General features: G+C 40.0%; 1 protein-coding gene across 11 annotated transcripts in view; it reads left to right on the top strand.

The window, feature by feature from the left end:
• The window catches only part of igfn1.4 (immunoglobulin like and fibronectin type III domain containing 1, tandem duplicate 4), a 36551-nt gene extending 22351 nt beyond the window's left edge, over window positions 1-14200 (top strand). For 2 of the 11 annotated variants that reach the window (XM_014133764.2, XM_014133763.2), the window contains 15 exons: window positions 373-432; window positions 2315-2374; window positions 3717-3764; window positions 6750-6815; window positions 8633-8748; window positions 8932-9073; window positions 9168-9461; window positions 9583-9882; window positions 10128-10307; window positions 10601-10729; window positions 10920-10999; window positions 12038-12230; window positions 12874-13170; window positions 13397-13717; window positions 13831-14200. In XM_014133764.2, the coding sequence (XP_013989239.1) occupies window positions 373-432; window positions 2315-2374; window positions 3717-3764; window positions 6750-6815; window positions 8633-8748; window positions 8932-9073; window positions 9168-9461; window positions 9583-9882; window positions 10128-10307; window positions 10601-10729; window positions 10920-10999; window positions 12038-12230; window positions 12874-13170; window positions 13397-13717; window positions 13831-13835 (2291 nt within the window). In that variant the 3' untranslated portion in view covers window positions 13836-14200. 11 annotated transcript variants of the gene reach the window in all.
• Window positions 14201-17475: the final 3275 nt, after the last annotated feature.

Raw genomic sequence — 17475 nt, 5'->3', positions numbered from 1 at the left:
TGACATGTTAAAGTTGGATTACTGCAGGGCCACAGCACCCAAAGTTGAGCATAACAGATTTTTTATTCAAAGTGAATTTCAACGTAAAAGTTTTCTCACCATGACTGAGAAGCATAACTGTCATAGAGATTATTATTATTAATATTATTATTATACTTGGCTCATACGTTGATGCTTTAAATGTGCAATAGGTAAGTTGTCGCTACAACAAAATCTTAAATTCTCTTTTCAGTATTTGTTATTATCCAAGGTCATGTTGTAGTTCATTGATATTTACCCTGAAATATCTGTAGCATACTTGGCATGGAAAACATAATTTAAAATGCATTTCTGACAGTCAGTGACTAGTTGTGATGGTGGTTAAAACTGTAGGAGCTCCAAAACAGGGACCGGCAGTTAAAGGGTCTGACCATAAATCCGTGGATAATGAGGGTAAGATATTATGATTCATGTGTTTACCTCTGCATGGATACCATGTCAAATATGGAAGCCATTTGAGACATAATGGCTTTGACAGTCTGTGTGTTTTACTCATGATTGAGGATCTTGTTTGTCCACTCCATAGATACATAGTCTCTAAACTTCACAGCATATCAAAACAGCTGATAACTTATATCAGTTTGTAGACTAGACCAGTGTCTCTCAACCTCCAACCTCCGGTCCATGGACTGGCACGTTGCTGACCGGTTCCTAGGCTGTTTCACTGTGAATGATTCCATCAGCTCTAAAGTGCTAGTTTGAACAAAGTGGTCTTTAAGGAGGAAGGACCACTGCTTACTGGGTTGATTGGTTGAGAAACACTGCACTTGATTTTGGGTTTACCTTCATGATCAGCCAACAATGTCCCATTGTTGAGGTCAGGTCACGTCAATGTATTTGGTTTGTTGTATTACACCATGATTCATAGTGTAATTAATTCAGTGTGGTTGCTTGACTTTATTATTTTGTTTTGTTCTATGTGTTTACTAGTCTGTTTCTGCTGCTTGGTTCTCATCCTTTATGCCGTTATTTCGACTACTAATTATCACCAGCATACCCAGGGATTGTAATGCAATGTGAAACACTCACATTACATTTCAGAATGAACACAGACATTGTGCTTTCTAAAATGTGCTATCTGCTACGTGTTTTGTATAGTATTGCATCATCTATGTCAGGGAAGGGCAACTTTGATGTGTGTGGGGGCTACAAAAAATGGAACTCATCATTAAGGGCCGCAGTGGCTCGTGGGTCTGAGTTCCCCTAAAAATGTTAATCTATATTTTAGTATTTATTATTATTGGTCCGTGGAAATACAAAAAGGGGGCCATGCGCACCCGCGGGCCAACAGTTGCCCATCCCTGATCTATGTGTATTTTACGCTTATACTTTTAGTGTCATGCTTTTGTCAGTAGGCCCTGCTATCGCCCTCATGAAAACATTTCAAGTTGTAAACACAAAATACTGTATTTTCTGACACTGTATTCACCACATCTTCAGTGCAGTTGACGACACATCATTGGTCAACTTTAATGCACTCATCAACAACATTTTGTCAAATCTAAATGTTATTCTAGTGGGTAATCATTGTTGATTTTAGTTAGTTAATATTCTACATTTTTCCTGTTGAAGGTAAGTATGTGCAACAATAATATAAATGAAACAATTAGAATCCATGCACTGGAGCTAAAGCTGAAGCTAAGGTGTTAGAGGCTTCCCAAACAGCTAAAAACACTGATAGCTAGTATAACAGATGACAAGAATAAACATTCCAGCTGACTGAATAAAGTTAGCTGGAGAAGGCTTTGTGACGTCCTTCAGACGGCTGTTATGATAAGATCTAAATCAATAGTAATCCGTTTTTTTGAGTGTTGGCCATCTTGACTTGTTAAAGTTGGATTACTGCAGGGCCACAGCACCCAAAGTTGAGCATACCAGATTTTTTATTCAAAGTGAATTTCAACGTAAAAGTTTTCTCACCATGACTGAGAAGCATAACTGTCATAGAGATTATTATTATTATTAATATTATTATTATACTTGGCTCATACGTTGATGCTTTAAATGTGCAATAGGTAAGTTGTCTCTACAACAAAATCTTAAATTCTCTTTTCAGTATTTGCTATTATCCATGTACGATACACAGACATGTACGCTAGAGTACGTGATTCTGTCTGAGCTGTATCCTGATCATTACTATTATCTCATTCTAGGTCATGTTGTAGTTCATTGATATTTACCCTGAAGGATCTATAGCATATTTGGCATGGACAATATAATTTAAAATGCATTTCTGACAGTCAGCAACTAGTTGTGATGGTGGTTAAAACTGTAGGAGCTCCAAAACAGGGACCGGCAGTTAAAGGGTCTGACCATAAATCCGTGGATAATGAGGGTAAGATATTATGATTAATGTGTTTACCTCTGCATGGATACCATGTCAAATATGGAAGCCATTTGAGACATAATGGCTTTGACAGTCTGCGTGTTTTACTCATGATTGAGGATCTTGTTTGTCCACTCCATAGATACATAGTCTCTAAACTTCACAGCACTTCAAATCAACTGATACCTTATAGCAGTTTGTAGACTAGACCAGTGTCTCTCAACCTCCAACCTCCGGTCCATGGACTGGCACGTTGCTGACCGGTTCCTAGGCTGTTTCACTGTGAATGATTCCATCAGCTCTAAAGTGCTAGTTTGAACAAAGTGGTCTTTAAGGAGGAAGGACCACTGCTTACTGGGATGAGAGGTTGAGAAACACTGCACTTGATTTTGGGTTTACCTTCATGATCAGCAAACAATGTCCCATTGTTGAGGTCAGGTCACGTCAATGTATTTGGTTTGTTGTATTACACCATGATTCATAGTGTAATTAATTCAGTGTGGTTGCTTGACTTTATTATTTAGTTTTGTTCTATGTGTTTACTAGTCTGTTTCTGCTGCTCGGTTCTCATCCTTTATGCCATTATTGTGAATACTAATTATCACCAGCATACCCAGGGATTGTAATGCAATGTGTAACACTCACATTACATTTCAGAATGAACACAGACACTGTGCTTTCTAAAATGTGCTTTCTATTTACCAATCAAAACAAATGTAGCTGACATGGGCTAATTGAGTGGCTGCTGACACGCAATCACATTTCAAAATTGCAACTTGAGTATTCTATTATTCTAACTATTCTAATTGAGACCCCGACTGAGTTACCCCCCCCTAAAAAATATATTTATTTTTATTCTTATTGGTCCGTCGGCCAACAAAAAGGAGTTATGTGCCCCCGCAGGCCGTATTTTACGTTTATACTTTTAGTGTCATGCTTTTGTCAGTAGGCCCTGCTGTCGCCCTCATGAAAAAAATGTAAGTTGTAAACACAAAATACTGTATTTCTGATACTTTATTCATCTTAAGTGCAATTGACACATCATTGGTCAATTGTAATACACTCATCTACGGTAGAACAGTTTGTAAAATCTAAGTGGTATTCTAGTGGGTTAATCTTAGTTAATCATACTTAGTTAATATTACTGAAATTACTGAACTACTGTTGAAGGTAAGTATGCAACAATAATATATACGAAACAATTGTAATCCTATTTGCATAAGGGGAAGAATGCTGTATTGTTTTCACGTTAGCTACGTTTTAGACACAAATGTTTTGCTGAGAAAATGAAAGGATTTAATCATATCAGTTATAAATGGAACCCCTATTAACTAGTTTTAACCACTGGTAGGTGATTTAGATGGATCTGGAGAATGTGGTGGAGGCAGCGGTAACAGTGGTAAGAGAGATACTGAGAATTGCAGTGACCCAATAACCTTACTTAGATAAGAGTGGTCCTGAGTTATATTAGTGCTCAGTTTACCTATCAGTTTTTGTCATGTAATGCTTCATTACATAACAATGTAATTTTACCAAAATCTAGAAATGAATAGATAACGATTTTAGCATTAACTCCACCAGTTGGTCAAAATGTAAAATAACATAATCCTACATTTTATTTGTTTTAATCCCATTTCTATCTGATAGCTCAACCTGTGTGTCTACATACAGTGCATTTGGAAAGTATTCAGACCCCTTGACTTTATCCACATGTTGTTACCTTACAGCGTTATTCTAAAATGGATTAAATTGTTTTTCCCTCATCAATCTACACACAATGCTCCATAATGACGAAGCAAAAACAGGTTTTTAAACATTTTGGCAAATGTAAATAAAAAAACGGAAATATGACAATTATATAAGTATTCAAACCTTATACTCAGTACTTTGTGGAAACACCTTTGGCAGTTATTACAGCCTTGAGTCTACTTGGGTATGACGCTACAAGCTTGGCACAACTGTATTTGGGCAGTTTCTCCCATTCTTCACTGCAGATCCTCTCAAGCTCTGTCAGGTTGGATGTGGAGCATCGCTGTACAGCTATTTTCAGGCCTCTGCAGAGATGTTCCATTGGGTTAAAGTCCGGGCTTTGGCTGGAACACTCATGTGCCTTTTACTGAGGATTGGCTTCCATCTGGCCACTCTACCATAAAGGACTGCTTGGTGGAATGCTGCAGAGATGGTTGTCCTTCTGGAAGGTTCTCGTAACTCCACAGAGGAACTCTGGAGTTGGGTCAGAGTGACCATCGGATTCTTGGTCACCTCCCTGACCAAGGACCTTCTCCCCCGATTGCTCAGTTTGGCTTGGCAGCCAGCTCCAGTCTTGGTGGTTTCCAACTTCTTCCATTTAAGAATGATGGAGGCCACTATGTTCTTGGGGACCTTCAATGCTGCAGAAATGTGTTGGTACTCTTCCTCAGATCTGTGGCTCGACACAATCCTGTCTCAGAGCTCTACGGACAATTCCTTCGACCTCATGGCTTGGTTTTTGCTCTGACATGCACTGTCAACAGTGGGACCTTATATTGACAGATGTGTGCCTTTCCAAATCATGTCCAATCAATTGAATTTACCACGGGTGGACTCCAATCAAGTTGTAGAAACATCTCAAGGATGATCATTGGAAACAGGGTGGACCTGAGCTCAATTTTGTGTCTCATAGCAAAAGGTCTGAATACTTAGGTAAATAGGGTATTTTTATTTTTTATTGTTAACCTCTTACATCTAGACGTTCCGCTAGCGGAACACCTGCTCCAATATCCAATGATGGGCGTGGAGCGAAATACAAATTCCTCTAAAATCTGAAAACTTCAATTTTTCAAACATATGACTATTTCACAGCATTTTAAAGACAAGACTCTCGTTAATCTAACCACACTGTCCGATTTCAAAAAGGCTTTACAGCGAAAGCAAAACATTAGATTATGTCAGCAGAGTACCCAGCCAGAAATAATCAGACACCCATTTTTCAAGCTAGCATATAATGTCACAAAAACCCAGAAGACAGCTAAATGCAGCACTAACCTTTGATGATCTTCATCAAATGACACACCTAGGACATTATGTTATACAATACATGCATGTTTTGTTCAATCAAGTTCATATTTATATCAAAAAACAGCTTTTTACATTAGCATGTGACGTTCAGAACTAGCATACTTCCAGGGAATTTACTAACAATTTACTAAATTACTCACGATAAACGTTCACAAAAAGCATAACAATTATTTTAAGAATTATAGATACAGAACTCCTCTATGCACTCGATATGTCCGATTTTAAAATAGCTTTTTGGTGAAAGCACATTTTGCAATATTCTAAGTACATAGCCCAGCCATCACGGGCTAGCTATTTAGACACCCGGCAAGTTTAGCCTTCACCAAAATCAGATTTACTATTACAAAAGTTTGATTACCTTTTGTTGTCTTCGTCAGAATGCACTCCCAGGACTGCTACTTCAATAACAAATGTTGGTTTGGTCCAAAATAATCCATCGTTATATCCGAATAGCGGCGTTTTGTTCGTGCATTCCAGAAACTATCCGAAATGGTAAATCAGGGTCGCACGCATGGTGCATTTTGTGACAAAAAAAATCTAAATATTCCATTACCGTACTTCGAAGCATGTCAACCGCTGTTTAAAATCAATTTTTATGCAATTTATCTCGTAAAAAAGCGATAATATTCCGACCGGGAATCTCCTTTTCGGCAAACAGAGGAAAAAACACAAAGACGGGGGTGGCCAGTGCACGCGCCTAAGCCCACAGTCCCTTGATCGGCCACTTGAGAAAGGCGATAATGTGTTTCAGCCTGGGGCTGGAATGACGACATTCAGGTTTTTCCCGGGCTCTGAGAGCCTATGGAAGATGTAGGAAGTGTCACGTTAGAGCAGAGATCCTTTGTAATAGATAGAGATGGCAAAGAAGTTCAAGAAATGGTCAGACAGGGTACTTCCTGTACAGAATCTTCTCACGTTTTGGCCTGCCAAATGAGTTCTGTTATACTCACAGACACCATTCAACCAGTTTTAGAAACTTTGGAGTGTTTTCTATCCAAAGCCAATAATTATATGCATATTCTAGTTTCTGGGCAGGACTAATAATCAGATTAAATCGGGTAAGTTTTTTATCCAGCCGTGAAAATACTGCCCCCTAGCCATAACAGGTTAAACAGTTTTTGCTTTGTCGTTATGGGGTATGGTGTGTAGATTGATGAGGATTTTTTTTTAATCCATTTCATAATATTTCTGTAACATAACAAAATGTGGAAAAAGGGGCCGGGTCTGAATGCTTTACAAATGCACTCTATAGTATAACTGCTTTTTAAAGTAGAGACTGAAATGAAATATTAGAAAATGAGAGTTGTCTGGTTGTAATCATTAATAGGACAGTCAAATAATGAAGGCCCACCGGCGCCCACTGTGCCTGGCCAGCCAGTCGGAGACAGTACTGGTAAGATTTAGCAAGATTCAATTGAATATTGAATGGATGCAATAACATATATGAATAACATTATGCTATTCATATGAAATCTGCTGAATCTGATTATTCAGGAATTTTAGAGTGTTTCTAATAAGTGGTAAGTGAGATATGGAGCATCGAATGGTTGCAATAACATATATGAATAACATTAAGTTATTCATATGAAATCATTTGAATCTGAATTACTGAGGCATTTTAGAGTGTTTCTAAAAGCATATCTACATTCAATTAATATATTATTGGCTCGTCAAAACTACTGAAATGCTTGCAGTGGTGTTGTCATGACTTCCGCCGAAGTCGGTTCCTCTACTTGTTCGGGCGGCGTTTGACGTCACCGGTTTTCTAGCCATCGCCGATCTACCTTTCATTTTCCATTTGTCTTGTCTTGTTTTCCCACACACCTGGTTTACATTACCTCATTACCTGTCGTGTATATAACCCTCTGTTCCCCCCATGTCTGTGTGTGGAATTGTTTCTTGTAAAGTGTTTGTGCACTCTGACTGGTTCGCGACGGGTTATTTTGTACCCATATTTTGTTGTTCTGGGTGCCGTTGGTTTTCTCATATTAAACTGCTCCGGTTATTACCCAGTTCTGCTCTCCTGCGCCTGACTACCCTGCAGCCAGTCACGCCCCTCTTACAGGTGTTTTTATATACAACAAGTAGAGGATACGACAATAACCTGTATGCGAAAGCATACTTTAATCCTCAAACAACTTTGACTTTGAATTGCAGTCACCTTTTCTACTGTTCACCCCTCCCTGTCCTGGAGCGGTGCAGTGTGTGTAGGCTTTTGTCCCATCCTAGCATAAACAGGTCCTTGATGACAAGTTGATAGGCCAGGTGTGCCCTACTTAAATGTGTGGTGGGATGTGCAATGACATTGTGACTTAGACATTTCTCGGACCCCACAGTGTTTGCATTTTGTCTGTTTTCGGCTTGTTACTAAAAACCCTATGTGGCCCTACTGAGAAACTGTTGATTACTAAACCCAGCCTAATCCAGATCACAGTAACATGATATTTACCCATGATAATGATATTTAACTATGTCTATGATAATGATATTTAACCATGAAAATGATCATTAACCATGATAATGATATTTAACTATGTATCCATTAAGCAAGTGGAAACAGGTAATTAGGAAATGTTTGTCCAGGGTCTTAATATATGACTGTAGTCCAGACTAGTAGTCTGTAGAAATTGTGATTCAATCATCAATTTCAATGTAGCTTTTCTTGTTTTTGTAAGGTAAGTTTATATACTGTACATGCATTAATATGCTGCTCATCGTGTTCTTAACACACATAGACCGAATGAGTAAAAGCATTCATAGAACCAAACAAAAATAACTATTACATGTATCATTATAAACTGGGTGGTTTGAGCCCTGAATGCTGATTGGCTGACAGCCATGGGATATTAGAGCGTATACCATGGGTATGACAAAACAAATATTTGTACTGCTCTAATTACGTTGGTAACCAGTTTATAATAGCAATAAGGCACCTCGGGGTTTGTGATATATGGCCAATATACCAGGGCTAAGGGCTGTGTCGAGGCACTCCGTGTTGCATCGTGCTAAGAACAGCCCTTAGCCGTGGTATATGGCCATATACCACACCGCCTCTGACCTTATTGCTTCATTAGAAAACAGCTAACAACAGCACGGTATCTTTACTTAATTATTTTCTTCTCAGTAGATTACTCCATTACTCCACTAGTAATAGCTGTGAATTCAAACCAATGCATAAATGCTAATTGTTTTGTATATTGTGCTGTGTAGGATACAGCATTAAGAGTGGACTCTCAGATGTCTTTGCTCTCCGTGGCAAGAAAGGTGAACTGGTTTGTGAGATGAGCCATGAAGTTGATGGGGCCTGGTTCAAGGATGGAGAGAAGGTAATGGCTTTATAGCAGAAATTACTACTACAGTGTTCACGCGATTCAATTCCTTTGAATAGGTCGCCAAGTTGGTCCTGACACTGACCTGACCTGGAAAAAAATCCATAAGTAGACAAAACATTTCAATTGAGCTCTTTTTTTATCACAAAGAATTTTACCTTACTTTCTTTGCCTTTTCAGTTATCCACCACAGATGGAATAGCCATAGTGAAAGATGGAACGAGACACACGATGACCATTCATAGCAGTAGTGAAGACGACACTGGAGTCTATCACATTGAAGCGGGGGGATTTAAATCAGAGGCAAAAGTCACTGTGGGAGGTATGTCGGCTGCACTTTGAACTCTACCTTACATTTTAGTTTGGTGGACTATGGAGCATTAAGCAGTTGTGTGTTTCTTTCTTTTACATTCTAGAATTACCTGCCATTGATGCTGATGACCTCCACAAGTTTTCTAAGCCTGTGACAATAAAAGTGGGCCAGAATGCATCCTGGAAGATGCCTTATACACCACAGGACAACTTGGAGGTGAAATGGTTTAAGGATGGCAAAGAGTTGAAGGATGGTGGTGGGGTGAAGTTGGTGAAGGAGGTCAAGCACAGCCGGCTGCTGCTCCGGGAGTGTCTGCGTTCTGACGCTGGGGAGATCAAGATTCAACTCAAAAACCCCTTTGGCACTATAGAGGCCACATCTCGACTGATTGTCCTTGGTGAAAAAAACAAATTGTTGTTGATTTTTCTCTAAGCTATGTGTGTGGTGACAATTTTACATCTAGAAATACTTCTGCAACACGATTAAAGTCATACTGTACCACAATGTGTCCCCGACAGACAAGCCCGGCCCACCAGAAGGCCCGGTGGAAATCTTGGAGACCACCTCCACTGTGATTGAGCTGCAGTGGGGCGCTCCTAAGGACGACGGTGGCTCCCCGGTGACTAACTACATCATTGAGCGCCAGCAGCTGGGACAGACCGTGTGGAAGAAGATGGGTGATGTCGCAGCTGACAAAACCACCTACAGGGACAGGAATGTGGTCCATGGGAAACTGTACATCTACAATATCTACGCAGTGAACCCAGAGGGGACCAGTGATGCACTGCAGACTGAGGAAACAATGGCTGGCGTATTGAGTGAGTAGAATCTGAAGAGAAACACCCTCATGCCAAAACATTGGTCCACATGCCGAAACATTGGTCCACATGCCAAAACATTGGTCCACATGCTGAAACATTGGTCCATTCACTCTATGAGTACCTGAGAGTGTAAAAAAGTGTGTTACTTGGGTGAGCCAATGGTGAGCCTCTTTTCTCAATGGGACTCCATCTCTACCGTACTCTTTCATTGTTTTCATTGTTATCTCACCTCCATTTATTAGTATTTGCTGGCCGACCTGGAGCACCAAAAGTGGTCAGCGCATCAAAGACCTGCATCAACCTGAAATGGGAGCCCCCAGAAGATGACGGAGGAATTAAGATTGATGGCTATCAACTGGAAAAACGCAAAAAGGACACAGCTCAGTGGATTGCTTTGAACCCAGTAACTGAGCCTATTGAAGGTCTGGATTACAGATTATAAATTGTTGGTCTTTTTTTTTTTATGGTGAAAATTTGACACATCATGCCCATCATGAGGTTGGCATGTTCTGCGGGGTAATCACTAGCTGGCACAGTCACAAAGTCATAAAATCGGATTTTAAACATAACCCTAACCTTAACCACACTTAACCCTAACCTTAAATTAAGAATGTAAATTAAATTGATGTAATTTAGAATACTTTGTTCTGGAAGCTGGATGAAATAAGGATACAGATATTACCTTTCAAATACATTTTCTTGTCTACAAACATAGTGCTGGAGTACGCAGTGAAGGATGTTGTTGAGGGGGCGGAGTATGAGTTCAGGGTATCGGCCATCAACGTTTCTGGGGCGGGAGAGTTCAGTCTCCCCTCTGTGATGGTGACTGCAAAGAATCCCAACAGTAAGTTTCCTCAATGATCCATCTGCATGCAGTCTGTAGAAGTAAGAGATGTCAACCAGCACTGATCTTATAATGTTGTTAGCCTCAGTCTGCAGGAAGAAAATCCACTGTCAGAACCAATGTATGGCCAATGTGGAACACTTCCTAAGACGTTGCTTGTCTCAAAGGATTGTGTTTGTTTGTTTTTCAGTGAGGCCTACATTCAAAGATCCAGAGGACTTCATGGTGATCAGGGCGGGAAACTCTGTGAGAATCAAAGTTCTCTATGAGGTAATCAACAAAATCAAATCGAAGTTTATTGGTCGTGTACACAGATTTGCAGATGTTATCGCCTGTGTTTCTAGCTCCAACAGTGCAGTAATACCTAGAAATAGTAATACCTAGAAATAGAAATAGGTATAGGTATACCTAGAAATAGGTATTACGAGGAGTGGAAAAACATTGCCTTGTAATGGTCTGCTGATGGCAGAGTCAGCATTTGGAGAAAGCAGCATGAGTCCATGGCCACATCCTGCCTGGTGTCAACGGTACAGGCTGGTGGTGGTGGTGTAATGGTGTGGAGAATGTTTTCCTGGCACACGTTAGGTCCCTTGATACCAATTGAGCAACGTTTCCATGCCTGAAGAATTCAGCATGTTCTAGCAATATAGTGGGGTCCGACCTGGTACTAGATGGCTGTACCTAAAAAACTGGCCCCCATTATAAATACATATAATGGTGTGTAAAGACAGTAGGATATTATATGAATAGGAAAGTTGTGTATGGGCCTCCCGAGTCGTGCAGCAGTCTAAGGCACTGCATCGTAGTGCTAGAGGCGTTACTAGCCCGGGATCATCCCCGGGCTGTGCCACAACCGGCCGTGGCCGGGAGTCCAATAGGACAGCGCACAATTGGCCCAGTGTCGTACGGGTTAGGGGAGGGTTTGGCCGGGAGTGCTTTACTTGGCTCATTGCATCCTAGCGACTCCTTGTGGCAGGCCGGGTAGCTGCAGGCTGACGACGGTCGTCAGTTGAATGATATTTCCTCTGACACATTGATGCAGCTGGCTTCCGGGTTAAGCTGGCGGGTGTTAAGGAGCGTTGTTAGGCGGGTCATGTTCCAGAGAATGCATGACTCCACCTTCGCCTCTCCCGAGCCCGTTGGGGAGTTGCAGCAATGAGACAAGATCGAAAATTGTGGAGAAAAAGTGGGGTAAAATAAACAAAAAAAATACAAATACAAATAAAAGGTGTGTACAACAGCAAAACATGTGGCAAATCCAACCAACAGTTGTTTTCGCTAATCTAATGCTTTTTAAATTGTCTTTAGGCTGAGCCTCCACCGGAGATCACTTGGATGAAGGACAATGAGCCTGTATCCAGTTTTATACAGATCATCAACACAGAGGGCTGTTCCCAGCTTGTGATCCCCTCAACAAAACGCTCTGATTCAGGAAATTACACCATTGTGGCTAAGAATAAAGTTGGAGAGGCCAGCTTTGACATTGAGGTCCTAGTCACAGGTAATTCCAATGTCCCTTTTGTTATTATTTTTTACTGGCAGAATAAGATATCCTCGTGTGACCTGTTTAGATTTTCCTGCAAAACTTTATATGAACTCTGAAATCTTACACTGTTGAAGTCTTATACTGTTGTGGTCTTATACTGTTGTAGTCTTATACTATTGTGGTCTTATACCGTTGAGGTCTTCTACCGTTGTGGTCTTCTACCCTTGTGGTCTTCTACCGTTGTGGTCTTCCACCGTTGTGGTCTTCCACCGTTGTGGTCTTCCACCGTTGTGGTCTTCTACCGTTGTGGTCTTCCACCGTTGTGGTCTTATACTCTTGTGATCTTCCACTGTTGTGGTCTTCTACTGTTGTGGTCATCTACATTTGTGGTCTTCTACTGTTGTGGTCTTATGCTCTTGTGGGCTTCCACTGTTGAGGTCTCCTACTGTTGTGGTCTTCTACTGTTGTGGTCTTCTACTCTTGTGGTCTTCTCACAGGGACAAATTCTAAGTAATGTTGCATTTATTATATCAATCTGAGATTTTTAAAATTAATTACTTGAGCACATTTTCAGATATGATTCAGTCTAGAGAGTCATATACGGCAAAACCTCTATTAGCCTATGTAACTAATATTTTCTTCTCTTTTGTGGTGCTAGATGAGCCAAAGCCTCCTGGTGCAGTGGAGCTGGAGCAGATTGTCCATGGCAAAGTTATTGTGTCCTGGGAGGCCTCTCCAGACCAGGAGCTGGACAACAGGCTGTATTACATGGTGGCCGAGCACGACTCCAGCACACGCATGTGGCACACTGTGGCAGACCGCATCTTTGACAATTCATACACAGCCAATAACATCATGCCTGGAAGGGAGTACCACTTCAAAATCTATGCCAAGAACGACATGGGCATGTCAGACCCCTCCATGTCACCCACCTGGGGCATCAACAGCAACAGAAGTGAGTTCAGCTGTCAGTTTAGGTTTGGGTTAAAGTCTCTTTTAACCAAGTTTAATCAGAGAATGGATTAGCATTGTTGGAAATCCATAAACATAATTTGACATTCATCTCCTGACTTGACTGAGGTTGGAACTGCATCAGTTCACTTAAGCTCCTATATAATGTTTTCCAAATCCACAATTAGGCTTTACTGTTTTAATTTCCTTTGTTATTTTTTTCTGTCTAGTTCCTATAAACACAAACACGCCAGTGGAAGTCAGCTTTGAGAAACCACCATCTGTCCTGGTCCCTCTGAAGATGCACTCGCCACCAAAAGGATTCCAGATGTACATGACCTGCGCCATCCGGGGATGCCCCACACCCAGCGTCACGTGGCACCTGAACAACGTCTGCATCAATGGTGACAGCAACTACTACATCACCAACTCGTATGGCGTGTGCTCCATGTACATCCTTAGGGTCAGGCCCAAGGACGCCGGAGAATACAAAGTTGTCGCAGTTAACTCCTTCGGCAAGGCAGAATGCTCCACTAAACTTGTTGTTAAAGGTAAGCCTCTGAAAATACTTATTTCCATCATAGAAGTGTTGATTTGGATACTTTTTGTGATTATTTCCTTAATCATTTTCTTAATTTTCTCTCTTTGTTTTTTTTCTTCACAGACTAAATCACATTGATGAATTACCTTGGAGGTTTTCTTCTGCTCTCCTTGATTCTATGTAGAAACATATATTTATTTAAGCAATATTTGAATATGTTAGAGTTTTGGTACATGTATGTTGGATACATGACTAGGTGTTGTGTATTACTCATTAGTTATGTTACTGGCCAACTTATCTTCAGTTGTGAGACAGACTTAGCTAACATTTAGTTTTTTGTTCCATTTACTATATTGACTGAATTATTTATCTCAAATGATAAGGAAATTCAATTGAAGTATTAAGTCATTATCAAAAATAGCACAATATTTTTATTTCTTTGAGAAAATCAAAAATGTACTTTGGAAAACTACAATAAATACAACAATTGGCATTATTGTCTGATTACTTTTCCTTCAGGTGAATACATAATGCATAAGTCATTTCTCTTTAGTCTAATGGACGTAGGATCTTAATTTGATCACCCTGTTGCAGGAAATGAAAAACTTGTATTGTATTTGAGGTTTTTAAAAGGCTTCTGAAGTTGGTAATTTCCACTTTGAAATTTCAGACTTGACTTTCCCTTAAATGTATCAACCCCTACAAAAATGTATATTCATTATAATCCACATAATAATTCACATTTCCTGTTGTAGAAAACTGGCTCAAATTAGAATCCTACATCTGTAGTTATTTAATTGATAGGCCTATACAGTATGTTATTCCTGGCTCAAGAAACCTAATTGCCAGCACAGAGGTGCCAGATCCCGACATTTGAGATATTGATGTCATTACTGTGACCAGCAGCACAGCATTGTTTTCATATTGCAGTATGAAAAGCGCTTGACTCAGCATGGTTCCAGTCATCCCAGGATTCCAATAACATCAAGCATCCTAGACCACGTCATCTATGAACGACCCATCAGCTCAACATTCAGCCGTTACGTGTCAAGTGTACATTTTCATTGCATTTCCAAAAATATCCACTTAAGCCCCTCAATAAATCGTTTCTGAAAGGACCATAATTGTGCAGATATAAAATGAGTTGTAATGACAATGAAAACTTTGCTGGGAAGCCATTGAGTTTGTCATATCATGAATCACTCATAACCCATATCATGAATCACACATGGCTACAGTTACAGGTCACAACATATTTGTCAGAACAAATTAGCCATTGTATCGCACTGAAGTTACACGATCAGATTCCATGAAGTTCAGGACTTGCCCATTATGTCTTTGAGACTTCAATTTAATATATGTGTTTACGTTCAATGCAAGAGTTGTGTTTGCAATCACAAAATGTGCTTCGATGCTATACACTTTGATGAATCCACCTCACCAGTATGTGTACCTTCCATATAGTCAGTAGGGTCTAATGTCTAATGGCATTATTGAAAATCAGAAATGTTGTAAAGAACAATAAGAAAATGTATTCCACCGCATTTCCCTCTCCCAATGAATTCTATTTGTATAGACAACCCCCTGAAGTTCAACCTCATTTTTCAAATGATATTTAATGATGTTGCTATATGAATCACATCTGGTGACCTTGACTTCCCGGATCCACCTGCAACTAGTTCTCCAACTCATTAGATCAACACAATACATCCTACAGTAATAACATATTCATATTTCTGCTATGGTTTAATGAGGGATTGAGGAGGAAGGGTGATACTATTTGTATAATGATGTATGAACAAACAGCTGTTTTTGTTTCATCCCTAGGCAAGGTGCTCTGGTGGTAGACTGTTGCCGTGTTCACTGCCAGGTTACATGTGTTTTATATTGTCTATGGGCATGTGGCGGTTGACTGTCGCCATGTTGACTGTCACCGGTTGACAGTCTCCTGTCATGCCTCTTTTCCCTGCTGTTAGGTCACAGCCTGTTCTTTCATGAGGCCAATCTGAGTTTTCCCTGCTGTTAGGTCACAGCATGTCCATTCATGAGGCCAATCTGAGTTTCCCTGCTGTTAGGTCACAGCATGTCCTTTCATGAGGCCAATCTGAGTTTTCCCTGCTGTTAGATCACAGCATGTTCTTTCATGAGGCCAGTCTGGCCATTGACGCTATTCAAGCTGTCTGAGTATGTCAAGCCTGGTGAAACCTGTCAATTTGAAACCAATCCCCTCGGAGCCATGTACACATGCCACCTTGCCAAGACACGGTTGTCTTTTTATTAGGTCAAGATCAGGATCAGTATGAGACATTGAACTTGATCTAAATCCACTCACTGGATATTGACATTGGTATTTTTGTTGTTGCTAAGTGGGAGAACCATATGCTACTTCATATTTAGACTAACTAGAATCACATGTTTTTTCCCTTCCAAATAAAAAGTCTCACATTCACATTTACAAGCCAATAAACTACATAGTTGAGCGATCGTGTTTCTTGAGACCTTGTGAAACAGAAAGTCCAAAGCCTTTAGGTAAATTATTAGCCCTTCACCTATAGCAGGTCATTACATGGCCATTGTGGAGCCATAAATCCTCAGCGGTGGAAAAAGCACCACATTTTCATACTTGACTAAAAGTAAAGATACCTTAATAGAAAATGACTCAAGTAGAATTGAAAGTCACAGTAAAATACTACTTGAGTAAAAGTCTAAAAGTATTTGGTTTTAAATATACTTAAGTATCAAAAGTAAATGTAATTACTAAATATATTTAAGTACCAAAAGTAGAAGTACACATCATTTAAAATTCCTTATATTAAGCAAACCAGACGGCACCATTTTCTTGTTTTTTATTTAATTATGGATAGCCAGGGGCACACTCCAACATTCAGACATCACTTACAAATGAAGCATGTGTTTAGTGAGTCTGCCAGATCAGAGGCAGTAGGGATGAGCAGGGATGTTCTCTTGATAAGTGAATGAAGCATTCAAAATGTAACAAGTACTTTTGGGTGTCAGGGAAACTGGAGTAAAAGGTACATTACATTCTTTAGGAATGTAGTGAGAGTAAAAGTAAAAGTAAAAGTTTTAAAAAATATAAAAAGTAAATAACAGATACCCCCAAAAACTACTTAAGTTTTTATTTTTTTACCTTTATTTAACTAGGCAAGTCAGTTAAGAACACATTTTCAATGACGGCCTAGGAACAGTGGGTTAACTGCCGTTAACTGCCGTGTTCAGGGGCAGAAGGACATATTTTTACCTTGTCAGCTCTGGGATTCAATCTAGCAACCTTTCGGTTACTAGTCCAACACTCTAACTACTAGGCTACCTGCCGCTATTACAAAACAGTATTTTAAGTATTTTTACTTAAGTACTTTACAGACTTCGCAGTGAGGTGATGTGTATTACCTGTCATGAACTGACATGGAATGTCCAGATGGAATTTGGCGTGCTTTTATTGTTCTGTTGGAATGTCTAAGCTAGTACAATGATGTCAGCATCCTGTATACCTGGTATATGTTGAGTACCATTTGTACAGCTTTCAACTTGATCCCACAGTGATTGGGGGATAATTGAAGATGTTCACCCACTTGCAGCATTCTCCAAGTTCTTCTCACAATGCCAATTTGAACCATGATCAAATTCAAGGAGCAGTAATGTTTACAACTGCATGGGGTTACAACCCCCCACCCGATCCCATCTCGTCAATATAATTATATTTACTAAATGGCTACCCATGTGACTCCAGATGGGTCTACTGTAAGTACA

This window comes from Salmo salar, chromosome ssa12 (assembly GCF_905237065.1).
Source record: "Salmo salar chromosome ssa12, Ssal_v3.1, whole genome shotgun sequence".
In the NCBI taxonomy this organism is placed as follows: Eukaryota; Metazoa; Chordata; class Actinopteri; order Salmoniformes; family Salmonidae; genus Salmo; species Salmo salar.
This window is presented reverse-complemented; position numbering and strand designations above follow the sequence as displayed.